Raw genomic sequence first — 27,679 nt, 5'->3', positions numbered from 1 at the left:
ACATTACACAATACAATATAAAACCCTACAATGTGACTTGACTGATCCCCTTCGGGATGATTTAGAAATCATCTGGAGCACACTAACACAATTACAAGATAATGGACCCGTTATGCATGTGTAACAAGTGTTAATTCATATAGGACCTTCAGACTGTATACATGAACAGTGTGAGAAACAGCATAGGCCCTAGTTGGGTTTTGGCCTACAGCACAAAGAGGTGGATGACTAGCAGGTCTGACAGGAATATTTGACATTTAAATTAAGCCAAACACCTAGAGATCCATCCAAGCAAGTAAACATCAAAGAACATTCAGGTGGGATCCTTAGTCACTGTAGAGAAAGAAAAAAAACTTCTGAAAATACCTGAAAACCACCTGGACAGACCTATAGCTGGGGTGCGTTCAACAGGACGCACTGTTAAGGGAACACTGAGATAGAAATATGTTACATAGAACAAATAAGCCTCTGTAGGCCGTCATGTAAAACAAGGAATAGTGTCGACTATTTGTGGCATTTCTACCTGCAACGTTCGATAACGTTTGGCAACTGAATGTGGAAACAAAAACTGACCCGCAAACTTGTCCTTTTCCGACTCGTCCATGGACCAGAAACAGTAGTCATAGGCGAAGGTCTGAGGGGACGAGAGACCGAGGACACAATGAAACTAAATAGTTTACAACACATTTATAACAGCTGTAATCCAGCGGGCAAAACACTTTGAAATGATCAGTTAAAATGACATTATGACATTATTATTTCTAACAGTTTTTCCCCGTTGGGTGGTTCTTGTTGAGCACAGGCAGTGATAAACATGGCATACAAATTAGCCTAACAGTTTTTGAACATGTCAATATACAGTCGTGGCCAAAAATTGAGAATGACACAATTATTAATTTTCACAAAGTCTGCTGCCTCAGTTTGTATGATGGCAATTTGCATATACTCCAGAATGTATGAAGAGTGATCAGATGAATTGCAATGTCCCTCTTTGCCATGCAAATGAACTGAATCCCCAAAAAACATTTCCACTGCATTTCAGCCCTGCCACAAAAGGACCAGCTGACATGTCAGTGAGTCTCTCGTTAACACAGGTGTGTTAACGAAGACAAGGCTGGAGATCACTCTGTCATGCTGATTGAGTTCGAATAACAGACTGGAAGCTTCAAAAGGAGGGTGGTGCTTGGAATCATTGTTCTTCCTCTGTCAATCATGGTTACCTGCAAGGAAACACGTGCCGTCATCATTGCTTTACACAAAAAGGGCTTCACAGGCAAGGATATTGCTGCCAGTAAGAGGAAAAACATCAGGGACAGACTGATATTCTGCAAAAGGTACAGGGATTGGACTGCTGAGGACTGGGGTAAAGTCATTTTCTCTGATGAATCCCTGTTCTGATTGTTTGGGGCATCCGGAAAAAAGCTTGTCCGGAGAAGACAAGGTGAGTGCTACCATCAGTCCTGTGTCATGCCAACAGTAAAGCATCCTGAGACCATTCATGTGTGGGGTTGCTTCTCAGCCAAGGGAGTGGGCTCACTCACAATTTTACCTAAGAACACAGGCATGAATAAAGAATGGTACCAACACATCCTCCGGAGAGCAACTTCTCCCAACCATCCAGGAACAGTTTTGTGACGAACAATGCCTTTTCCAGCATGATGAAGCACTTTGCCATAAGGCAAAAGTGATAACTAAGTGGCTCGGGGAACAAAACATCGATATTTTGGGTCCATGGCCAGGAAACTCTCCAGACCTTAATCCCATTGAGAACTTGTGGTCAATCCTCAAGAGGCGGGTGGGACAAACAAAAACCCACAAATTCTGACAAACTCCAAGCATTGATTATGCAAGAATCAGTCAGGATGTGGCCCAGAAGTTAATTGACAGCATGCCAGGGCAGATTGCAGAGGTCTTGAAAAAGAAGGGTCAACACTGCAAATAGACTCTTTGCATCAATTTCATGTAATTGTCAATAAAAGCCTGACACTACTGAAATGCGTGTAATTATACTTCAGTATTCCATAGTAACATCTGACAAAAATATCTAAAGACACTGAAGCAGCAAACTTTGTGAAAATTAATATTTGTGTAATTCTCAAAACTTTTGGCCACGACTGTACAAGTACAATGATTGCTATATAAGCACAGCTCCACAAAGTAGCTAGTGTGTCAACACAGAGACCATTAACAGCATTGACAACCAAGCATTAACACAAATCAGTAATAATGTACTTACCTTGGTCTGACTCCTGAGGAAGTTCACACAGGCGTTAAGAGGTCAAAGGATGGTTACATGGGTAGAGAGAGAGAGAAGGATCATATCTCAGACACCAATGTAAACAAACACCAGTGGTGTAAAGCAACACCAGTGGTGATATATCATTAGTGCACACCATAGCAAACGTTTGCAAACAGGAACACTCTTTGCAACAAAACCAAGAGTTTCTATTGGTCAAATTCAGGTAGGTCCCTCCCTGTTTAGTTCTGTTTGCTTCTGTCTGGTTCCTAGTGAATACACACCAGGACATTTTGATGTACTGTAGTGTACACCCAGAGAGACAATCACACTAACAGGATTTTCTAAGACTGGTAAAAATAGTAAAAAAGTCTGTCACTGCGTCATGGATACACATTGGTGAATATGACAGATTAATATCCATCAATAATAACCAAAGATCACAAGATTGTTAGCCTGTCTGTCAATAACCATTTTACTTGAAGTAGGCTACACAGTTTATGAGCACAATATGGTCTATCAGACTGGTGAAAGAGATTACATCCTATTATCAATCATGTGATCGGCACTTGATAACAAGGGAAGAAAATAAAGACTACAGGGCTGTCTCAATGACAGGCCTACAGATCAGAAAATACACAGTATTCATTCTGTCAGAGGTCTGCAAATCCGCCATTCCTGATAAATGAGGAACAAAAAAAAAACACATCTCCCAACAAACAGGATGCAGCACAGGCAATAGAGCTAACTTGAATCAAGATGCCTATTCATAAGAATGTAGGCTTGCTTCCACTCAAACTTCCTGCTCTCTTTCTCTCCATTTCTCTCAGTCTGACACTCTTTCTCTCGCTCTCTAAAATGTTCAGTCCTGTGGGTGCCAAGGTCTGGAGATGTTTACGACAATGTTTCAATGTTTCTCAACCAGGGTGGGATATTAAATGCCAAATGCGGGTACATTTTGTCGTCATTGGCGGGTAAGAATGTCTATTTCACCAGCCACATTTGCAGGTGGTCACACAGAGCATTTGGCTACTAAAGTGTGACTTTGTCATCGTGTTTCTTGGCTAGTTACATTATTTGTTTACACGCTAGGTTGTTTTTCAATGTTAGTTTCAGTGTGCTTCAAGTCATCTGCTTTTTGGTGATTGTTGGTGTAATTATGATGGGGGGAATGAGGAAGAGAGTAAAAGACAAACTCACAGAATGACAGAGGGAGAGTCGAACAGAGCAGCCAAATAAATAAAGGATTTGTATCTTTCCCTTTCAAGATGATGCTATACGTACAGTTGGAAGTTGGACGTTTAAATACACTTTTTCCAACAATTGTTTACAGACAGATTATTTCACTGTATCACAATTCCAGTGGGCCAGAAGTTTCCAGAAAATTATGTCATGGCTTTAGAAGCTTCTGATAGGCTAATTGACATCATTTGAGTCAATTGGAGGTGTATCTGTGGATGTATTTCAAGGCCTACCTTCAAACTCAGTGTCTCTTTGCTTGACATCATTGGAAAATCAAAAGAAATCAGCCAAGACCTCAACAACAAAAAAAGTGTAGACCTCCACAAGTCTGGTTGATTCTTGGGAACAATTTCCAAACGCCTGAAGGTACCATGTTCATCTGTACAAACAACAGTACGCAAGTATAAACACCATGGGACCACGCAGCCGTCATACCGCTCAGGAAGGAGACGCGTTCTGTCTCCTAGAGATGAACGTACTTTGGTGCAAAAAGTGCAAATAAATCCCAGAACAGCAGCAAAGGACCTTGTGAAGATGCTGGAGGAAACAGGTACAAAAGTAACTATATCCACAGTAAAACGAGTCCTAAAATCGACATAACCTGAAAGGCCTCTCAGCAAGGAAGAAGCCACTGCTCCAAAACCGCCATAAACAAAGCCAGACTACAGTTTGCAAATGCACATGGGGACAATGATCGTACTTTTTGGAGAAATGTCCTCTGGTCTGATGAAACAAAAATAGAACTGTTTGGCCATAATGACCATCGTTATGTTTGGAGGAAAAAGGGGAGGCTTGCAAGCCGAAGAACACCATCCCAACGTGAAGCACGGGGGTGGCAGCATCATGTAGTGGGGGTGCTTTGCTGCAGGAGGGACAGGTGCACTTCACAAAATAGATAGCATCATGAGAAAGGGAAATTATGTGGATATATTGAAGCAACATCTCAAGACATCAGTCAGGAAGTTAAAGCTTGGTCGCAAATGGGTCTTCCAAATGGACAATGACCCCAAGCATACTTCCAAAGTTGTGGCAAAATGGCCTAAGGACAACAAAGTCAAGGTATTGAGTGGCCATCACAAAGCCCTGAACTCAAACCTATAGAACATTTGTGGGCAGAACTGAAAAAGCGTGTGCGAGCAAGGAGGCCTACAAACCTTACTCAGTTACACCAGCTCTGTCAGGAGGAATGGGACACAATTTCACCCAACTTATTGTGGGAAGCTTGTGGAAGGCTACCCAAAACGTTTGACCCAAGTTAAACAATTTAAAGGCAATGCTACCAAATACTAATTGAGTGTATGTACACTTCTGACCCACTGGGATTGTGATGAAAGAAATAAAAGCTGAAATAAATCATTCTTTCTACTATTATTCTGACATTTCACATTCTTAAAATAAAGTGGTGTTCCTAACTGACCTAAAACAGGGCATTTTTACTAGGATTAAATGTCAGGAATTGTGAAAAACTGAGTTTAATGTATTTGGCTAAGGTGTACGTAAACTTCTGACTTCAACTGTATTTAGATACATGGGCTCCGATCCAATACAGGAAGGATATGTTTTAGTTTGAAATGATTCGGTTTATTACAGAATAAATTGACACGATTCCCTTTTGATGCAGTATTATTTGTTGCATAAACACATTCAATTTCCATTCTGCATTAAAATTTGCTGCTGATGGAGCTAATGAGCTGGGCCTCTCTGAGCTGGATCTGTCTGAGCTGACTTCTCTGTGTGTGTGTGTGTGTGTGTGTGTGTGTGTGTGTGTGTGCGTAAATTATGTATGTCTATGGTGTATGTACTATGTAGGCACCTGAGCTGAGCAATAAGGGAGAATAGGAATCTACCACCCCACTACCAAATGAGTCAGGGCAAACCACCACCCACTAATTAACTTGTCATATTAACAGATTAAGTGTTTGAGCCATTAATGAGTCAATATTTATAGTTTACAAATTAGCTATGAAATAACCAATGAATATATAGCACAATTTTGTGCCATCTCAAAATCTAATTGTTTTGACTGTTTAGATCTCTCGCTACAGCCATGCAGTGTGCCTCGCAAAAGTGATTGCTGTCCTCGTTATGAAATTATCAACTTTATCCAGTATATCTAAAAACGACCAGATACACTGATTAAATCAAAACTACCAAAACTATTGCTGATGGTGAACCTGAACAATAAAATATTTGGTTAAGCTCCGCTTAGCAGGTATAGCCAGATGAGAGTTCTCTCCAGTAGCTTACTTTTATTCCAGTAAAAAAAAATATATGTTTCCAACAGCACATAGATCATAACCTAGCACGTAACATAGGTTGTCAATAAACTAATACAGCCTAATATCACATAAAACATTTTAGCATTTGAATGCTGAAGTTGCCGCGCAGGTGTGCAAGATCAGGAACAGTCCTCTTCCTGCTGATGACCAGTGTGCGAAGCTGGACACAGCGCACTTTGACAAGGCTACTGATATTGCCTGGGTTTGTTCGGCATGCTAAATGACTTATATCAATGACAGTCAACACAGTTATATGCAGTTTAACAATGAAGGAGAGGACGCATCGTGTCATAAAAGATGGTCATTCGGAAGTTAAAAAGAATGTAATATGAGCTAAACTAATTTGGGAACCGGCAATTCGTAACATTAGATTTTTTGATTTTCTGACCGACGCATGTTACATTTGGATCGGTTTGATGTCTGATGCACTTGGAATGTATTCAGACCCCCTTCCCTTTTTGCACATTGTTACGTTACAGCCTTACTCTAAAATGTATTCAGTTGTTTTTCCCCCCTCAATCTAACCACAATAACAAAGTAAAAATGTATTTATTTAAAATAAAAATAACTTATTTACATAAGTATTCAGACACTTTGCTATGAGACTCAAAATTGAGCTCAAATTCATCCTGTTTCCATTGATCATCATTAAGATGTTTCTACAACTTGATTGGAGTCCACCTGTGGTAAATTCAATTGATTGGAAAGGCACACCTGTCTATATAGGGTCCCACAGTTGACAGTGCATGTCAGAGCAAAAACCATGAGGCCAAAGGAATTGTCCGTAGAGCTCAGAGACAGGATTGTATCGAGGCACAGATCTGGAGAAGGGTACCAAAACATTTCTGCAGCATTGAAGGTCCCCAAGAACACAGTGGCCTCCATCATTCTTAAATGGAGTAAGTTTGGAACCACCAAGACTCTTCCTAGAGCTGGCCGCCCAGCCAAACTGAGCACACGGGGGAGAAGGGCCTTGGTCAGGGAGGTGGCCAAGAACGCAAGTCACTCTGATAAAGCTCCAGAGTTACTCTGTGGAGATGGGAGAACCTTCCAGAAGGACAACCATCTCTGCAGCACTCCACCAATCAGGCCTTTACGGTAGAGTGGCCAGACGGAAGCCACTCCTCAGTAAAAGGCACATGACAGACCGCTTGGAGTTTGCCAAAAGAAACCTAAAGGACTCTCAGACCATGAGAAATAAGATAAAATCGGTCTGATGAAACCAAGATTGAACTCTCTCGTGCCAAGCGTCACATCTGGAGGAAACCTGGCACAATCCCTACAGTGAAGCATGATGGTGGCAACATCATGCTATGGGGATGTTTTTCAGTGGCAGGGACTGGTCAGGATCGAGGGAAAGATGAACAGAGCAAACTACAGAGAGATCCTTGATGAAAACCTGCACCAGAGCACTCAGGACCTCAGACTGGGTCAAAGGTTCACCTTCCAACAGGACTACAAACCTTAAAACACAGCGAAGACAACGCAGTAGTGGCTTCGGGACAAGTCCCAATGTCCTTGAGTGGCCCAGCCAGAGCCCGGGCTTGAACCTAATCGAACATCTCTGGAGGGAACTGAAAACAGCTGTGCATGGCCTCCCGGGTGGCGCAGTGGTCTAAGGCACTGCATAACAGTGCTAGCTGTGCCACCAGAGATTCTGGGTTCGAGCCCAGGCTCTGTCGCAGCCGGCCGCGACCGGGAGGCCCATGGGGCGGAGCACAATTGGTCCAGCGTCGTCCGGGTTAGGGAGGGTTTGGCCGGCAGGGATATCCTTGTCTCATCGCGCACTAGCGACTCCTGTGTCGGGCCGGGCACAGTGCACGCTGACCAGGTCGCCAGGTGTACGGTGTTTCCTCCAACACATTGGTGCGGCTGGCTTCCAGGTTAAGTGGGCATTGTGTCAAGAAGCAGTGCGGCTTGGTTGGGTTGTGTTTCGGAGGACGCATGGCTCACGACCTTTGCCTCTCCCGAGTCCGTACGGGAGTTGCAGCGATGAGACAAGACTAACTACTACCAATTTGATACCACAAAATTGGGGAGAAAAAAGGGGTAGAAAAATAAATATATTTAAAAAAAATAGCTGTGCAGCTATGTGTGGTGTGCTAAACCTGACAGAGCTTGAGAGGACCTGCAGAGAAAGGGAGAAACTTGCCAAATAAAGGTGTGCCAAGCTTGTAGCGTCATACCCAAGAAGACTTGAGGCTGTAATCACTGCCAAAGGTGCTTCAACAAAGTACTGAGGCAGGGTCTGAATACTTATGGAAATGTGATATTAACATTTTATTTTTATAAGTTCCCAAACATTTCTAAAAACCTGTTTTTGCTTTGTCATTATGGGGTATTGCGTGTAGATTGATGAGAATTTAGAATTTAACCATTTTAGAAAAAGGCTGTAACAAAATGTGTAAAAAGTCAAGGGGGCTGAATCCTTCCGAATGCACTGCATCTTAAACAAAAATCAGGGACCGGTGTATCAGTGAATCTTACACCCCTAGTAAAATGCCTGAGTACTCCCTTATCTACCCCATGGCTGGGAAGAAGCTTTGCACAGCACTGCATGAACCCAATGACCAACAGTAATATTATATACTAACACACTAACTCACAGGCAGTGGGAGAGAGACAAGGAGACACTCAGTTTCTACAATGCATTGTAGAAGAGACACGCATTTACAAGCACTTTCAGACATTTTGTGTGTTCTTTAAAGGCCCCACACACTGACTATCCATTAGTACAGGAGTCTAATAATAGATGTTACGTCTGCTTTCTGCACATCATACTAGAGACATTCACCATGACCACAATAAACATGGGCTGTGTATTAGCTAGCACGTCAGTGGGTGCGGACCAGGCCTCCATGTCTCCGGCCCAGAGGCAGACAGAGCCGGGTGGTGGGCATACCCAAATCAGGCTTTAGTGACTGGAACCAGCATAGCCAATCAGGCTTTAGTGACTGGAACCAGCATAGCCAATCAGGCTTTAGTGACTGGAACCAGCATAGCCAATCAGGCTTTAGTGACTGGAACCAGCATAGCCAATCAGGCTTTAGTGACTGGAACCAGCATAGCCAATCAGGCTTTAGTGACTGGAACCAGCATAGCCAAATCAGGCTTTAGTGACTGGAACCAGCATAGCCAATCAGGCTTTAGTGACTGGAACCAGCATAGCCAATCAGGCTTTAGTGACTGGAACCAGCATAGCCAATCAGGCTTTAGTGACTGGAACCAGCATAGCCAATCAGGCTTTAGTGACTGGAACCAGCATAGCCAATCAGGCTTTAGTGACTGGAACCAGCATAGCCAATCAGGCATTAGTGACTGGAACCAGCATAGCCAATCAGGCATTAGTGACTGGAACCAGCATAGCCAATCAGGCTTTAGTGACTGGAACCAGCATAGCCAATCAGGCATTAGTGACTGGAACCAGCATAGCCAATCAGGCTTTAGTGACTGGAACCAGCATAGCCAATCAGGCTTTAGTGACTGGAACCAGCATAGCCAATCAGGCATTAGTGACTGGAACCAGCATAGCCAATCAGGCATTAGTGACTGGAACCAGCATAGCCAATCAGGCTTTAGTGACTGGAACCAGCATAGCCAATCAGGCATTAGTGACTGGAACCAGCATAGCCAATCAGGCATTAGTGACTGGAACCAGCATAGCCAATCAGGCTTTAGTGACTGGAACCAGCATAGCCAATCAGGCTTTAGTGACTGGAACCAGCATAGCCAATCAGGCATTAGTGACTGGAACCAGCATAGCCAAATCAGCGCTCAGGTTCAAGCTCAGTGCAGCTATCGGATGATATGCGGACACACTCATTGTAGCAGGCAATTGGCAGAGGATACAATAGTTTAGCTTGCATGTTGGATAAAAATCTGTCTGGCACATAGGCCATTCTCAATAGGAGATAAGAACTCATCTCACAGAGACAGTTGTTTGATGCTAGGGGTGTGGCGGTAGCTGTAATAGACTAGCCCAAGGCCTATAAGGGATTATTGGCTGATTAAACATGTACTCACTTTTTACAGCCCTGCCTGCGACCTCAGGCCTACGTTGCCGACTGCTGAATCAGAAGGAAGGGTGTGAATGAGTGAGAGAGAGAGAGAGCGAGCAGATTGCTACATGTTCTCACACACACCCCAGCCAACTCCCTTCCAAAACAATGTAGCAACAGTTACTTTGCCCTTGTCCTATCACTGACTGCTCCCTCTAGTCCATGGCACTGTTATTATCAGACCCTATCACAACACCATTACATGGCCAGAGACACATGGCCAGAGAGAGGTGGACCACCACAGCTATATGGATGGTTAAGTAGGGGAAACATTAAATGACTACTACTGTCAGATGGATTCTATGCAGAGACTTAATTTGAAAACCCTGGGGCTGACCACAAAAATGACTCCGGAGAAGGCAGACGTTTTACTTGTCCCCAACCGATTGTGTTTTTTGTTTGTTTATTTTGTACATAATGTTGCCGCTACCATCTCTTATGGCCGAAAATAACTTCTGGACATCAGGACTGCAATTACTCACCACGGACTGGCAGAATCCTTTTTTTCCTTTAACGAGTCTGACGAGCCCGAAGTGAACGATATACTGCTTTCTCGGGAACAGGCCCAGATCCCCGTGATTTGCGTGAAGAGGAGGCAGAGAATAAAGGGGCCAGAGGGCAGGCTGACTTTTGAGAATTCGTAGGCGATCAAATAAACCCCCACTTCTTTCCATTCTGCTAGCAAACGTGCAATCTTCGAAGAATAAAATCGATGACCTATGCGCAAGATTAAACTACCAACGAGACATTCAAAACTGCAATATCTTATGCTTCATGGAGTCGTGGCTGAACGCCGACAATATCAACATACAGCTGGCTGGTTATACGCTGTACCAGCAGGATAGAACAGCGGCGTCTGGTAAGACAAGGGGCGGCGGACTATGTATTTTTGTAAGTAAGAGCTGGTGCACGATATCTAATGAAGTCTTGCGCTATTGCATCTCATGATAAGCTGTAGATCACACTATCTGTATTTTTCATAGCTGTTTACATAGTGCCAGCCTCTGACTGTGGTGCTAAGACAGCATTGAATGAGCTGTATTCCGCCATAAGCAAACAAGGAAACGCTCACCCAGAGGCGGCGCGCCTAGTAGCAGGGAACTTTAATGCAGGGAAACTTAAAATCTGTTTTACCAAATTTCTAATCAATATGTTAATTGTGCAACCAGTGGGTAAAAAACCTGGACCACCTTTACTCCACACACAGAGATGCATACAAAGCTCTCCCTCGCCCTCCATTTGGCAAATCAGACCATAATTCTATCCTCCTGATTCCTGCTTACAAGCAAAAATTAAAGCAGGAAGCACCAGTGACTAGATCAATAAAAAAGTGGTCAGATGAAGCAGATGCTAAGCTACAGGACTATTTTGCTAGAACAGACTGGAATACATTCCAGGATTCCTCCGATGGCATTGAGGAGTACACCACATCAGTCATTGGCTTTATCAATAAGTGTATCGATGACGTCGTCCCCACAGTGACCATACGTACATACCCCAACCAGAAGCCATGGATTACAGGCAACATCCGCACTGAGCTAAAGGCTAGAGCTGCCATTTCAAGGAGCTCTAGATACTCAACTAGTCTAAAGAAGGCCAGTTTTATTGCTTCTTTAATCAGGACAACAGTTTTCAGCTGTGCTAACATAGGAAAACAACTGTGCAGATTCCACCTGGCACTAGGCTGGGGTCCCAAATGGAACCTTATTCCCTATTTAGTCCACTACTTTTGACCAGGGCCCATAGGGAACACTATATAGGAAAAAGGGTGCCATTTGGGGCGCAGACCACAGTGTTGAGCTGACAAGTCCTGCCACGGACAGTGAGATACCCCAGGCTTAGCTCTCTGACAGCCAGGGAGGGAGGGAAGGTGTGGGTGAAGGAAGGATGGTCGGTAGGGGAGTGGTAGTAATTGGCAGCTGCTTCCCAGTCCTCTTCCCACCAACCTCGCCCCACAGCTTGCTCTCCACATCCCCTGGTATTCCTATTCCCCACTGGGGCCTGGCTACAGCATGCGGTTACAGCATCAGCAGACCGGTATGCTGTCTCAACCTGTCTGGGTAGTGAGAGTAAAAGACAGCTTAGAAGCATGCCCGCCAGGCACGCCGACTGCACCCATAAAACATGTGGGCCTTATGAATCATGATATGTGGGCTGGGGAAAAGGTTGTCTGATACAGGCTGGAAACTCATTGTAAATAGTTATCCAGACCATCAGACGGTGTGTGTGTGTGTGTGTGTGTGTGTGTGTGTGTGTGTGTGTGTACCAGTGCAATATTGTGTGACTGTGTTTGTTCACTCCCATTGGCAGAGCGGGGACAACCAGGTAGGCGAGATATAAGCAAACGACTCTAACTTCCCAGATCCTTTCCTAGAAGATTCCTGAAGGAAAGTGGCTTACAAATTGGACATTCAATCAAACTCAACACTAAAAACAGAGGATTGTGGAGTCAGAACAGAACCTACCATTCCCAGCCTGTAGAGTTAAATCTAGTGTCCTCTAGCCAGACAACTTCCCTCTATCTAGTGGGCTGTGCCTCAGACCTCACTTAGATTCTTTGGGAGTTTATTGGCCAGGCTGTTAAGTTCAGTTCATGCCCCAATTAACCCAAACCCTGGAGTGGTCCCAGTGAAGACAAGCATTGACTAATGGAGGCAGGGGGAATCCTCTCCACTCTCCTGTGACGTGCTGCTTTGTTTACTATCATTCCGGACAATAGATGATCTCCTGTTGCAGAGTCCCTGTAAAACTGTTTGGGAGCGTTTATCCTCAATATGGGACGGAGCTCTGCTATAACAGCAGCTGCTGCTCTGGCATTTCCCAGCACACGTGTGCACACTAGAGGTCGACCGATTAATCGGAATGGCCGATTAATTAGGGACGATTTCAAGTTTTCATAACAATCGGAAATCGTTATTTTTGGACACCGATTTGGCCAATTTCTTTTTACACCTTTATTTAACTAGGCAAGTCAGTTAAAAACACATTCTTATTTTCAATGACGGCCTAGGAACGGTGGGTTAACTGCCTTGTTCTGGGGCAGAACGACAGATTTTTACCTTGTCAGCTCGGGGATTCAATCTTGCAACCTTACGGTTAACTAGTCCAACACTAACCACCTGCCTTACATTGCACTCCACGAGGAGCCTGCCTTTTACGCCAATGCAGTAAGAAGCCAAGGTAAGTTGCTAGCTAGCATTAAACGTATCTTATAAAAAACAATCAATCATAATCACTAGTTAACTACACATGGTTGATGATATTACTAGGTTATCTAGCGTGTCCTGCATTGTATATGATCGATGTGGTGCGCATTCGCGAAAAAGGACTGTCGTTGCTCCAACGTGTACCTAACCATAAACATCAATGCCTTTCTTAAAATCAATACACAAGTATATATTTTTAAACCTGCATATTTAGTTAATATTGCCTGCTAACATGAATTTCTTTGAACTAGGGAAAATGTCTCACTTCTCTTGCAAACAGAGTCAGGGTATATGCAGCAGTTTGGGCCGCCTGGCTCGTTGCGAACTGTGTGAAGACTATTTCTTCCTAACAAAGACAGCCAACTTCACCAAACGGGGGATGATTTAACAAAAGCACATTTGCGAAAAAAGCACAATCGTTGCATGACTATACCTAACCATAATCATCAATGCCTTTCTTAAAATCAATACACAGAAGTATATTTTTTTAAACCTGCATATTTAGCTAAAAGAAATCCAGGTTAGCAGGCAATATTAACAAGGTGAAATTGTGTCACTTCTCTTGATTTTATTGATGTATTATTTTTAGTTAAAATAAATGTTCATTCAGTATTGTTGTAATTGTCATTATTACAAATAAATAGGCAGATTAATCGGTATCGGGTTTTTGGTCCTCCAATAATCGGTATCGGCGTTGAAAAATCATAAATCGGTCGACCTCTAGTGCACACTAACTCACCCACACAAGCACGCACAGCTTATATAGGCCTGGCTACATACCACCGAGACAGCCTAGGGGAGGAAGAGATGGGAGTGGAATGTAACCCTCTAGGTGGTGATAGTCCTGTTACCACATCTGTCCATCTAAACCATCGGAAGAGTCATGAATTTCTCACTAACCTAATCCAATCCAAAAGGGCTGCACTACCACCTCAACATTTTTTGGGGGTGGCTGTCAAAAATATGTAATTTCTTCATTAGGCTTATGAGATTAAATGCAGTATATCTGAAGGGCTCTGATCAACTGCAGCCAAACCCAATCTAGCATAGGCTAGTTCTAGTGGGAACTAACATCACATGTACAGTTTCTGCTAGCTCTAGTGTTCAGCAGCATCAAATCATCATTCTCATTCACAAGTGCTTTGTCAATCCTCCCTCCTTCTGCCCTCTACCTCTTTTTCTACTCCATTTCTTCCCTTGCCTAGCATTTAGAGTGTTGGGCCAGTGACCGAAAGGTTGCTGGATCGAATACCCGAATCGACGAGAAAAATCAGTCTACGTGCCCTTGAGCAAGGCACTTCATCCTAATTCACTCCAGTGCGCCGTACTACTACAGTGAGGGAAAAAAGTATTTGATCCCATGCTGATTTTGTATGTTTGCCCACTGACAAAGAAATGATCAATATATAATTTTAATGGTAGGTTTATTTAAACAGTGAGAGACACAATAACAAAAAAAACACATGTCAAAAATGTTATAAATTGATTTGCATTTTAAATGGGGGAAATAAGTATTTGACCCCCTCTCAATCAGAAAGATTTCTGGCTCCCAGGTGTCTTTTATACAGGTAACGAGCTGAGATTAGGCGCACACTCTTAAAGGGAGTGCTCCTAATCTCAGTTTGTTACCTGTATAAAAGACACCTGTCCACAGAAGCAATCAATCAATCAGATTCCAAACTCTCCACCATGGCCAAGACCAAAGAGCTCTCCAAGGATGTCAGGGACAAGATTGTAGACCTACACAAGGCTGGAATGGGCTACAAGACCATCGCCAAGCAGCTTGGTGAGAAGGTGACAACAGCTGGTGTGATTATTCCCAAATGGAAGAAACACAAAAGAACTGTCAATATCCCTCGGCCTGGGGCTCCATGCAAGATCTCACCTCGTGGAGTTGCAATGATCATGAGAACGGTGAGGAATCAGCTCAGAACTACACGGGAGGATCTTGTCAATGATCTCAAGGCAGCTGGGACCATAGTCACCAAGAAAACAATTGGTAACACACTACGCCGTGAAGGACTGAAATCCTGCAGCGCCCGCAAGGTCCCCCTGCTCAAGAAAGCACATATACATGCCCGTCTGAAGTTTGCCAATGAACATCTGAATGATTCAGAGGACAACTGGGTGAATGTGTTGTGGTCTAATGAGACCAAAATGGAGCTCTTTGGCATCAACTCAACTCGCCGTGTTTGGAGGAGGAATGCTGCCTATGACCCCAAGAACACCATCCCCACCGTCAAACATGGAGGTGGAAACATTATGCTTTGGGGGTGTTTTTCTGCTAAGGGGACAGGACAACTTCACCGCATCAAAGGGACGATGGACGGGGCCCAGTACCGTCAAATCTTGGGTGAGAACCTCCTTCCCTCAGCCAGGGCATTGAAAATGGGTCGTGGATGGGTATTCCAGCATGACAATGACCCAAAACACACGGCCAAGGCAACAAAGGAGTGGCTCAAGAAGAAGCACATTAAGGTCCTGGAGTGGCCTAGCCAGTCTCCAGACCTTAATCCCATAGAAAATCTGTGGAGGGAGCTGAAGGTTCGAGTTGCCAAACGTCAGCCTCGAAACCTTAATGACTTGGAGAAGATCTGAAAAGAGGAGTGGGACAAAATCCCTCCTGAGATGTGTGCAAACCTGGTGGCCAACTACAAGAAACGTCTGACCTCTGATTGCCAACAAGGGTTTTGCCACCAAGTACTAAGTCATGTTTTGCAGAGGGGTCAAATACTTATTTCCCTCATTAAAATGGAAATCATTTTATAACATTTTTGACATGCGTTTTTCTGGAATTTTTTGTTGTATACTGTCTCTCACTGTTCAAATAAACCTACCATTAAAATTATAGACTGATTGATCATTTCTTTGTCAGTGGGCAAACGTACAAAATCAGCAGGGGATCAAATACTTTTTTCCCCCTCACTGTGTCTGCCCCTGTAAAACACATTGCACTTGCAGGCTCAATACTCTGAAAAAAAACTATTAGAACACCCCCCCAAGAACAGACTCAATTCGTTGGAGCATGGACTCTACAAGGTGTCGAAAGCCTTCCACAGGGATGCTGGCCCATGTTGACTCCAATGCTTCCTACAGTTGTGTCAAGATGGCTGGATGTCCTTTGGGTGGTGAACCATTCTTGATATACATGGGAAACTGTTGCGCGTGAAAAACCCAGCAGCGTTGTGGTTCTTGACACAAACCATACCCCGTTCAAAGACACATCTGTTGTCTTGCCCATTCACCCTCTGAATGGCACACAATCCATGTCTCAATTGTCTCAAGGCTTAAAAATAAAACAACATTATTTAACCTGTCTCCTCCCCTTCATCTACACTGATTGAAGTGGATGGAACAAGTGACATCAAGAAGGGATCATAGCTTTCATTTAGTCTGTCAAGGAAAGAGCATAGTACTTAATGTTTTGTACACTCAGCCCACTCCTCTCTCCCCTGGTCATCCTCTCCTCCCCCATAACATCAGCCTCTAGCCCTTTCTTGTCCTCCATTTCACTCATCCCTCCATGATACCTGTCAAACCAGACAGGACGGAATCAGACTCATAAGATGAGCACTACAGGCAAAACAACCCGAAGGCATAGACGAGAGACACACACACACAACAAGGAAAAACCCATACACTCAGAGGCACACGCAAATATTTCACCAACTAATACATTTCACTTTGTGATATGCCCAACATAGACAGACAGACACACACCTGTTTCCCTTTATCCATGCACATTCTTTGAAAATGCCTCAGCTGCACTTCTTCAGCTCTTTAAAAACATCCAAAACTCTGGCAGGTATCTGACACGGGACAATTCCAATAAGTTGTATGTTTTGTTTAACTTCGCAATCATTGGTTTTTGTTTTACATACATTTGAAAGTGAAAAATCTGAGTCTCAACATCACTCCGTTATAGTGGAATTGCCCTATGTCATTTCACTGACACTAAGCTACATAGAACTGACATAAGCCTACATAGCCTATTTCCCTAATAGCTCCAACTGACAGTAGGCTACATAGAACGGACATATTGGCCTACATAGCATATCACCCCAGTAAGTCAAACTTTTGTGCCATTCTCCAATACAGAGAGTAGATAGGCCGTGTGATTTACCCTCTAGTTAGGACTAGGCCCATAGAGGCTTTGAACATGTCTATCCTTCCATCACGATGCCTCTGTCTCTTCTATCCTTCCATCACAATGCGTCTGTCTCTTCTATCCTTCCACCGCCCCCCTTCCTTTTATCTCTGGCTTTTCCCATCATACTCATCTCTCCCAGACCAGGGGCAGTGTCTCGTACACACACACACAAAACCCCCCAGCCCATAATTTCCCCCAATTTCTTCCCAAGAACTTAGTGTACACTGTATAGTGCAGTGAGTCAGTATAAACCCTGCAGCCCCACAGCACAGCTCAATGTAACCAACCCTCGCCGACAGCACAGCTCAATGTAACCAACCCTCGCCGACAGCACAGCTCAATGTAACCAACCCTCGCCAACAGCACAGCTCAATGTAACCAACCCTCGCCAACAGCACAGCTCAATCTAACCAACCCTCGCCAACAGCACAGCTCAATCTAACCAACCCTCGCCGACAGCACAGCTCAATCTAACCAACCCTCGCCGACAGCACAGCTCAATGTAACCAACCCTCGCCGACAGCACAGCTCAATCTAACCAACCCTCGCCAACAGCACAGCTCAATGTAACCAACCCTCGCCAACAGCACAGCTCAATGTAACCAACCCTCGCCGACAGCACAGCTCAATGTAACCAACCCTCGCCGACAGCACAGCTCAATCTAACCAACCCTCGCCGACAGCACAGCTCAATCTAACCAACCCTCGCCAACAGCACAGCTCAATCTAACCAACCCTCGCCAACAGCACAGCTCAATCTAACCAACCCTCGCCGACAGCACAGCTCAATCTAACCAACCCTCGCCGACAGCACAGCTCAATCTAACCAACCCTCGCCGACAGCACAGCTCAATCTAACCAACCCTCGCCGACAGCACAGCTCAATCTAACCAACCCTCGCCGACAGCACAGCTCAATCTAACCAACCCTCGCCAACAGCACAGCTCAATGTAACCAACCCTCGCCAATGCATTGTTACTGGATGTCTTTCTTGCCCAGTTTCACTGTAAAGAAGAGGAGAACCCTCCCGCCCCCCAGCCATAACCCACTCAGAGGTTGACGGTCGCCACACTGACAGCTGTCACAGCGAGTCAGGGGCCGAGATGCAGCACTGGGTTGGGGGGGGGGGGATTTCAGACTCCAGAGTGCTGTGAGGGTCCCCGTCCCGCACCCCATAACCCAGTTACACATCGCGCGACACGGCCCACCAGCCAATGAGAGGAGAGAGGGAGGCAGTCAGGAGACTGAGTGCCCGCCCGCCAGCCTGTCCTCCCTCGTTCTCTGGTTCTCTCTGTTACGATTGCAGTCACTTAAAAAAATAAGTTTCCGCGTGGATGCACGCTGGCCGCTCACTCCCCTCTCCTGTGACTGTGCATGCCATGGTTGCGGAAGGCATGGGGAGGGTGAGTATGGAGAGGGACAAGGTTCAGCCTGGGATACAGCCTATTACCCAGTAAGGGTTAGGGAGGATGGGGTAGGGGACACCCTCCCCTGTGCTCTTAGTGTACTATTGACCTAAATACAGGGATGCAAACTGGTGACCACTCCAATTTGCATACCGTCCCAACAGATCCACAGATGATGCAATCTCGATTGCACTCAACACTGCCCTTTCCCACCTGGACAAAAGGAACACCTATGTGAGAATGCTGTTCATTGACTACAGCTCAGTGTTCAACACCATAGTGACCTCAAAGGCCGAGCACACCCCCATCCTCATCAACGGGGCTGTAGTGGAGCAGGTTGTGAGCTTCAAGCTGCAACAAACTATCATGGTCTATGATACAGCTGCACCGTCAAGAGCATCCTGACTGGTTGCATCACCGGCTGGTATGGCAACTGCTCGGCAAGGCGCTACAGAGGGTAGTGCGTATGGCCCAGTACGTCACTGGGGCCAAGCTTCCTGCCATCCAGGACCTCTATACCAGGCGGTGTCAGAGGAAGGCCCTAAAAATTGCCAAAGAATCCAGTCCCCCAAGTCATAGACTGTTCTGTCTACTACCACACAGCAATCGATACCGGAGCGCCAGGTCTAGGTCCAAAAGGCTTCTTAACAGCTTCTACCTCTAAGCCATAAAACTGCTGAACAGCTAATCAAATGGCTACCCGGATTATTTGCATTGATCCTCCCCCTTTTTTTTTTTTACAATTATCTATACATAGTCACTTTACCCCTACCTACATATTACCTAAATGATCATGATCATTTTCATAGTCACTTTACCCCTACCTACATATTACCTAAATGATCATGATCATTTTCATAGTCACTTTACCCCTACCTACATATTACCTACATGATCATGATCATTTTCATAGTCACTTTACCCCTACCTACATATTACCTAAATGATCATGATCATTTTCATAGTCACTTTACCCCTACCTACATATTACCTAAATGATCATGATCATTTTCATAGTCACTTTACCCCTACCTACATATTACCTAAATGATCATGATCATTTTCATAGTCACTTTACCCCTACCTACATATTACCTAAATGATCATGATCATTTTCATAGTCACTTTACCCCTACCTACATATTACCTAAATGATCATGATCATTTTCATAGTCACTTTACCCCTACCTACATATTACCTAAATGATCATGATCATTTTCATAGTCACTTTACCCCTACCTACATATTACCTAAATGATCATGATCATTTTCATAGTCACTTTACCCCTACCTACATATTACCTAAATGATCATGATCATTTTCATAGTCACTTTACCCCTACCTACATATTACCTAAATGATCATGATCATTTTCATAGTCACTTTACCCCTACCTACATATTACCTAAATGATCATGATCATTTTCATAGTCACTTTACCCCTACCTACATATTACCTAAATGATCATGATCATTTTCATAGTCACTTTACCCCTACCTACATATTACCTAAATGATCATGATCATTTTCATAGTCACTTTACCCCTACCTACATATTACCTAAATGATCATGATCATTTTCATAGTCACTTTACCCCTACCTACATATTACCTAAATGATCATGATCATTTTCATAGTCACTTTACCCCTACCAACATATTACCTAAATGATCATGATCATTTTCATAGTCACTTTACCCCTACCTACATATTACCTAAATGATCATGATCATTTTCATAGTCACTTTACCCCTACCTACATATTACCTAAATGATCATGATCATTTTCATAGTCACTTTACCCCTACCTACATATTACCTAAATGATCATGATCATTTTCATAGTCACTTTACCCCTACCTACATATTACCTAAATGATCATGATCATTTTCATAGTCACTTTACCCCTACCTACATATTACCTAAATGATCATGATCATTTTCATAGTCACTTTACCCTAACCTACATATTACCTAAATGATCATGATCATTTTCATAGTCACTTTACCCCTAACCTACATATTACCTAAATGATCATGATCATTTTCATAGTCACTTTACCCCTACCTACATATTACCTAAATGATCATGATCATTTTCATAGTCACTTTACCCCTACCTACATATTACCTAAATGATCATGATCATTTTCATAGTCACTTTACCCCTACCTACATATTACCTAAATGATCATGATCATTTTCATAGTCACTTTACCCCTACCAACATATTACCTAAATGATCATGATCATTTTCATAGTCACTTTACCCCTACCTACATATTACCTAAATGATCATGATCATTTTCATAGTCACTTTACCCCTACCTACATATTACCTAAATGATCATGATCATTTTCATAGTCACTTTACCCCAACCTACATATTACCTAAATGATCATGATCATTTTCATAGTCACTTTACCCCTACCTACATATTACCTAAATGATCATGATCATTTTCATAGTCACTTTACCCTAACCTACATATTACCTAAATTATCATGATCATTTTCCACCCATGAATCACAAGACACCAGATCAGGCAACACAGAAGCTGCTCCAGTTTCAACTGTTCTGCCTGCGGCTATGGAACCCTGGCCTGTTCACCGGACGTGCTACCTTGTCCCAGATGCCCCTCTCTCTACCGCACCTGCTGTCTCCACCTCTGAATGCTCAGCTATGAAAAGCCAACTGACATTTACTCCTGAGGTGCTGACCTGTTGCTCCCTCTACAACCACTGTGATTATTATTTGACCCTGCTGGTCATCTATGAACATCTTGAAGAACAGTCTGGTCTTAATGGCCATGTACTCTTAATCTCCATCCAGCACAGCCAGAAGAGGACTGGCCACTGGTTCCTGGTTCCTCTAGGTTTCTTCCCAGGTTCATGTCTTTCTAGGGAGTTTTTCCTAGCCACCGTGCTTCTACGTTGTTTGCTGTTTGGGGTTTTAGGCTGGGTTTCTGTACAGCACTTTGAGATATCAGCTGATGTAAGAAGCGATTTATAAATACATTTGATTGATTAACAGAGAGGGCTATCCCTGTTTGTAACTATTGCTACAGGGGAGAAAAACACCATTAACTTTAAGACATTGGAGCAGAGACAAAACATTGAAAGTTCAATGTTCCACTAGTCACAATGGAGACAGATCAGTTAGACAGGTAACAACGTCCCACCCTCCACATGCTGGGAGCAGGAAAAAGGACAGGGGTGTGGAGGGATACAGATTGGGTTAGGCCTACGTCGTCTGACAGAGAACTCCAGTGGAAGCGCTGTCTGCTCATGGGGAGTGGGACTTCCCCTCCACCACCACAGACACAGATCCACTCATACTGCAGTCATGTGAACTTGGGCCATAGGAGGCATCTGGGGCCCTATGGCAATGAAAGCCTATGGGAGTGGGAGAGGTGCCTCTGTCCTAAATAAAGCAAAGATACTGGGCACAACACTGAGCTGTGTATACTGCAGACAGTCGTGTGAACTGGGGCCATAGGAAGGCATCTGGTGCCATGAGAGTCAGTAGAGGCTCTATAGGAGTGAGTGAGGAGGGCCTCTCTTTAGCATTCATCTCTCCATCCCAGGATGAGTCTCAGCAGCAGGTCCCACAACATGAACCCAGCTCCACCGTTTAAGTGTCTGGAGTGTGATGGGGAGCAGCCGGCTCAGTCTTTCTCCAAGTTTGAAACCTGTTTGTCACCCCCCCATCCACCCCACCACCTCTCGCCCCATTGTCTCCCAGATGGAAAGAAAGACAGAAAGAAAAGAAGGAAGAGAAAGAGAGAAATGATAGCGCATCCCTTGTTTAACCCCATAAAAGCCAGTAGAGGATCTTTAGGGCCAACAGATGCTAAAGCAAACGTGTGCTTCTTCTTTCGCTCTCTCTTCCCTTTTTTTATTTTATGTCCCTCGCTCCCTAGCTTCTCTAAAAGTAAAAGGGGGTCCCGTGGTCGCCTGGTATTGACCCCTGTGTGACCTCCCCCCACATTGTCGGGGCAACGGAAGGGTTGAGAAACAGAGAAGAAGTCAGCCGGAGGAGAGTTATGCCCCAACACAGACAGAATGAGGAGAGGAGCAGCAGGCAGCCTGGGAGAGAGAGGAATGGGCCATCGAGTGACACACACACAAGCTCTCACACATAGACCTGCTCAACCCATCTTCCTGACCCAAATCATTGTGCACTCAGCAGGTGATACAGGCAGACTGTCGACACGCAAACAGTCATGTGACACTCTCCAAATCACTGGACTCCCACTCTCAACAACTGAAAATCAAATCAAATGTATTTATATAGCCCTTCTTACATCAGCTGATATGTCAAAGTGCTGTACAGAAACCCAGCCTAAAACCCCAAACAGCAAGCAATGCAGGTGTAGAAGCACGGTCAGCCGGAGAAAAATGAGTCCCATGGGTGGGTGGGTGGGTGGGCACGCGCACACACACACACACACACACACACACACACACACACACACACACCAACCTGGAGTCTCCTTTGCCCAGGTTTCCTCCGCCTGGATGCAGGATGGTCTGGTTGCCTTCCATATCCACAATACATTTTGTGTTCAGGTCCTTTTCTGTGAGGGAGAGAAGGGAAAAGGTTCAGAGTACTGTACAAACATTCAGAACAACCTCCAATTGCAAGGTAGGTACTTCATCATGCGGGCACATCATCATGTGACTAGAAAGGAGAATAACCATACACTGTTTACTGATTACATTGTGGACATGAATGGCTCAGTTGGTAGAGCATGGTGACTGCAACGGCAGAATTGTGGGTTCGATTCCCAGGGCCACTCGTGCAAAAAATGTATGCACACATGACTAAGTCACTTCGGATAAAAGCGTCTTCTGAATGGCATTTGAATTTAATCACTTTTTGACAGCATCTCCTATGACTTAAAATAAAACCTTCCATTAGGTCTGTCCCCAACTTAACCTGTTATGGCTAGGGGGCAGTATTTTCACGGCTGGATAAAAAACGTACCCGATTTAATCTGATTATTAGTCCTGCCCAGAAACTAGAATATGCAAATAATTATTAGCTTTTGATAGAAAACACTCCAAAGTTTCTAAAACTGTTTGAATGGTGTCTGTGAGTATAACAGAACTCATATGGCAGGCCAAAACCTGAGAAGATTCTGTACAGGAAGTACCCTGTCTGACCATTTCTTGAACTTCTTTGCCATCTCTATCCATTACAAAGGATCTCTGCTCTAACGTGACACTTCCTACGTCTTCCATAGGCTCTCAGAGCCCGGGAAAAACCTGAATGTCGTCATTCCAGCCCCAGGCTGAAACACATTATCGCCTTTCTCAAGTGGCCGATCAAGGGACTGTGGGCTTAGGCGCGTGCACTGGCCGCCCCCGTCTTTGTGTTTTTTCCTCTGTTTACCGAAAAGGAGATTCCCGGTCGGAATATTATCGCTTTTTTACTAGATAAATTAAATAAAAATGGATTTTAAACAGCGGTTGACATGCTTCGAAGTACGGTAATGGAATATTTCACGAAATGCGCCATGCGCGCGACCCTGATTTACCATTTCGGATAGTTTCTGGAACGCACGAACAAAACGCCGCTATTCGGATATAACGATGGATTATTTTGGACCAAACCAACATTTGTTATTGAAGTAGCAGTCCTGGGAGTGCATTCTGACGAAGACAACAAAAGGTAATCAAACTTTTGTAATAGTAAATCTGATTTTGGTGAGGGCCAAACTTGGTGGGTGTCAAATTAGCTAGCCCGTGATGGCTGGGCTATCTACTCAGAATATTGCAAAATGTGCTTTTGCCGAAAAGCTATTTTAAAATCGGACATAGCGATTGCATAAAGGAGTTCCGTATCTATAATTCTTAAAATAATTATGTTTTTTGTGAACGTTTATCGTGAGTAATTTAGTAAATTCACCGGAAGTTTGCGGTGGGTATGCTAGTTCTGAACGTCACATGCTAATGTAAAAAGCTGTTTTTTGATATAAATATGAACTTGATTGAACAAAACTTGCATGTATTGTATAACATAATGTCCTAGAAGTGTCATCTGATGAAGATCATCAAAGGTTAGTGCTGCATTTAGCTGTGGTTTGGGTTTATGTGACATTATATGCTAGCTTGAAAAATGGGTGTCTGATTATTTCTGGCTGGGTACTCTGCTGACATAATCTAATGTTTTGCTTTCGTTGTAAAGCCTTTTTGAAATCGGACAGTGTGGTTAGATTAACGAGAGTCTTGTCTTTAAAATGGTGTAAAAGAGTCATATGTTTGAGAAATTGAAGTAATAGCATTTCTAAGATATTTGAATAACGCCCCACGGGATTCCACTGGCTGTTGAGGAGGTGGGACGATTTCGTCCCACATACCCTAGAGAGGTTAAATAAAGGTTAAAAAATAAATAATAATTAAGCGCAAACCAGATGGGATGGTGTATCGCTGCAGAATGTTTTGGTAGCCATGCTGGTTAAGTGTGCCTTGAATTCTAAATAAATCACCAGCAAAGCACCATCACACCTCATCCTCCATGCTTCATGGTGGGAATCACACATACGGAGATCATACTCTACGTCTCACAAAGACACAGCCGTTGGAAACAAAAATCTCAAATTTGGAATCATCAGAACAAAAGGACAGATTTCCACCAGGCTAATGTCCATTGCTCATGTTTCTTGGCACAAACAAGTCTCTTCTTATTGGTGTCCTTTAGTAGTGGTTTCTTTGCAGCAATTCGACCATGAAGGCCTGATTCACACAGTCTCCTCTGAACAGTTGATATTGAGATGCTTCCCAGACTTCAAGTAACAGACACATTTATTTGGGCTGCAATTTCTGAGGCTGGTAACTCTAATGAACTTATCCTCTGCAGCAGAAGTAATTCTGGGTCTTCCTTTCCTGTGGCGGTTCTCATGAGAAAGAGTTTCAACATTGCGCTTGATGGTTTTTGCGACTGCACCTGAAGAAACTTTCAAAGTTCTTGAAATTTTCCGGATTGACTGACCTTAATGTCTTAAAGTAATAGACTATCATTTCTCTTTGCTTATTTGAGCTGTTCTTCACATAATATGGACTTTGTCTTTTACCAAATAGGGCCATCTTCTGCATACCACCCCTACCTTGTCATAACACAACTGATTAGCTCAAATGCTTTAAGTAAAGAAATTCCACAAATTAACAATGCATTCCAGGTGACTACCTCATGAAGCTGGTTGAGAGAATGCCAAGAGTGTGCAAAGCTGTCATCAAGGCAAAGGGTGGCTACATTGAAGAATCTCAAATATAAAATACATTTTGATTTGTTTAAACATTTTTTGGGTTACTACATGATTCCATATGTGTTATTTCATAGTTTTGATGTATTCACTATTATTCTACAATGTAGAAAATAGTGAAAATAAAGAAATACCCTGGAATGAGTAGGTGTCCAAACTTTTGACTACTGGTACTGTATGTAAATGTGATTTCAGTTTTAGATTTTTAATACATTTGCAAAAATTTCAAAAAAGCAGTTTTTGCTTTGTCATTATGTGATAGTGTGTAGATTGATGAGGAAAAACTGATGTATTCTAAAATTAATTAAGGCTGTACTGTAACAAAAATGTGGAAAAAGTAATTGGTTCTGAATACTTTCCGAATGCACTCTATATCCTGGTGCCTATTCACCTTACCCATGTACATATCTACCTCTATCTAGTATACCTGCACATTGTAAATATGATACCGGAACTAACTCTGTATATAGTATGCTTACTTAGTGTTCTTCTTATTTCGATATCTTGTGTGATTTTGGTCTCCCTTGTTTTTTTAGTATTACATTGTTATTGATTACTGCATTGTTGGGGTGAGAGCTTGCAAGTAAGGCATTTCATTGTATTTGTGCATGTGACATTAACTTGAATATTGGGTGGGTGTCATTTCATAGAAATATAATTCATAGAACAAACCTATCCATTCAGACCAATGCAATTTAGCTGGTACACCATTGAAATTGAAATGTTAAATGCTAATTACTACCAGAAAGATGACATCCGGTCCACCAAATGGTGAATGTCAACTTAAATAGTAATGTCTATTCTATTCTAATATTTATATGCTATCAATATGTTTCCTATGGAGGATTGACAGTATAACTTAAAACAGATATTCCCATTCTAGTCAACATTCTCCGATGTGTGGACCATCAACCATATGTGGTACCATTTGAAAGTTAAATTATCAGACAAATCATGACATACGTATTCAAGAGCATGTTGTGTCTCAACCGATTGTGGGCACAGCACAAAAAACCTTAGATGATGTAAAATAGGGTCTAAGCTATAACATATTCGAATATGAATAAAATCTGAGTTCACATTTTTAGACAATGGATGGTTAAAAGTAAAAAAGATACTATTTTCATGGGAAATTTTTTTTACCATGTTTTCGTGGTATGGTGGGGTATGCAAAATGGGTCAACGTTGAGCACCTTTATCTCAAATGTTTTGTCATTCAGGTGCAAAAAGACCCTTTCTGAGCACTTCTACAATGGGCAAATATGCATGGAAGATTTAATTCAAATCAGAAAGGGGTGATGTCAAAAAGTGATTGAATTAAAATGGATTTACCCATATATTATTATTAGTAGTATTCTAATATTAATTACATAACCCACCGCTGCTCCCGAGTGGCGCAGCGGTCTAATGCACTGCATCTCAGTGCTAGAGGCGTCACTACAGGACCTGGTTAGATTCCAGGCTGTATCACAACGGGCCATGATTGGGAGTCCCATAGGTCGAAACTCCCCAAATACCAAAGAAGACTCAACGCTGTAATCGCCGTCAAAGGTGCTTCAACAAAGTACTGAAGTGAAGTGTCAGAATAATTATGTAAATGTGATTTAACCAGGGTTATAAAATTAGCAAAAGTTTATAAAAAAAATATTTTTGCTTTGTCATTATGGGGTATTGTGTGTAAATTGACGAGGAGAAAAAACGATTTAATCCGTTTTAGAATAAGGCTGCAACGTAACAAAATGTGGAAAAAGTCAAGAGGTCTGAATACTTTCCGAATGCACTGTATATGCTATGTACAAAGAGGCTATTTAGTCTTGGCAGAAACCTTT

General features: G+C 43.2%; 1 protein-coding gene across 10 annotated transcripts in view; it reads right to left on the bottom strand.

Moving 5' to 3' along the window:
• The window catches only part of LOC106567792 (kinesin-like protein KIF13B), an 83,830-nt gene that overhangs the window by 44,618 nt on the left and 11,533 nt on the right, over positions 1-27,679 (bottom strand). For all 10 annotated transcript variants that reach the window (XM_014138060.2, XM_014137571.2, XM_014138134.2 and 7 more), the window contains exons 3-5: positions 23,069-23,162; positions 2,237-2,249; positions 574-634 (exon numbers count right to left, since the gene is read on the bottom strand). In XM_014138060.2, the coding sequence (XP_013993535.1) occupies positions 574-634; positions 2,237-2,249; positions 23,069-23,162 (168 nt within the window). The remainder of the gene's footprint in view (positions 1-573; positions 635-2,236; positions 2,250-23,068; positions 23,163-27,679) is intronic.

Source organism: Salmo salar, chromosome ssa01, assembly GCF_905237065.1.
Source record: "Salmo salar chromosome ssa01, Ssal_v3.1, whole genome shotgun sequence".
In the NCBI taxonomy this organism is placed as follows: domain Eukaryota; kingdom Metazoa; phylum Chordata; class Actinopteri; order Salmoniformes; family Salmonidae; genus Salmo; species Salmo salar.
This window is presented reverse-complemented; position numbering and strand designations above follow the sequence as displayed.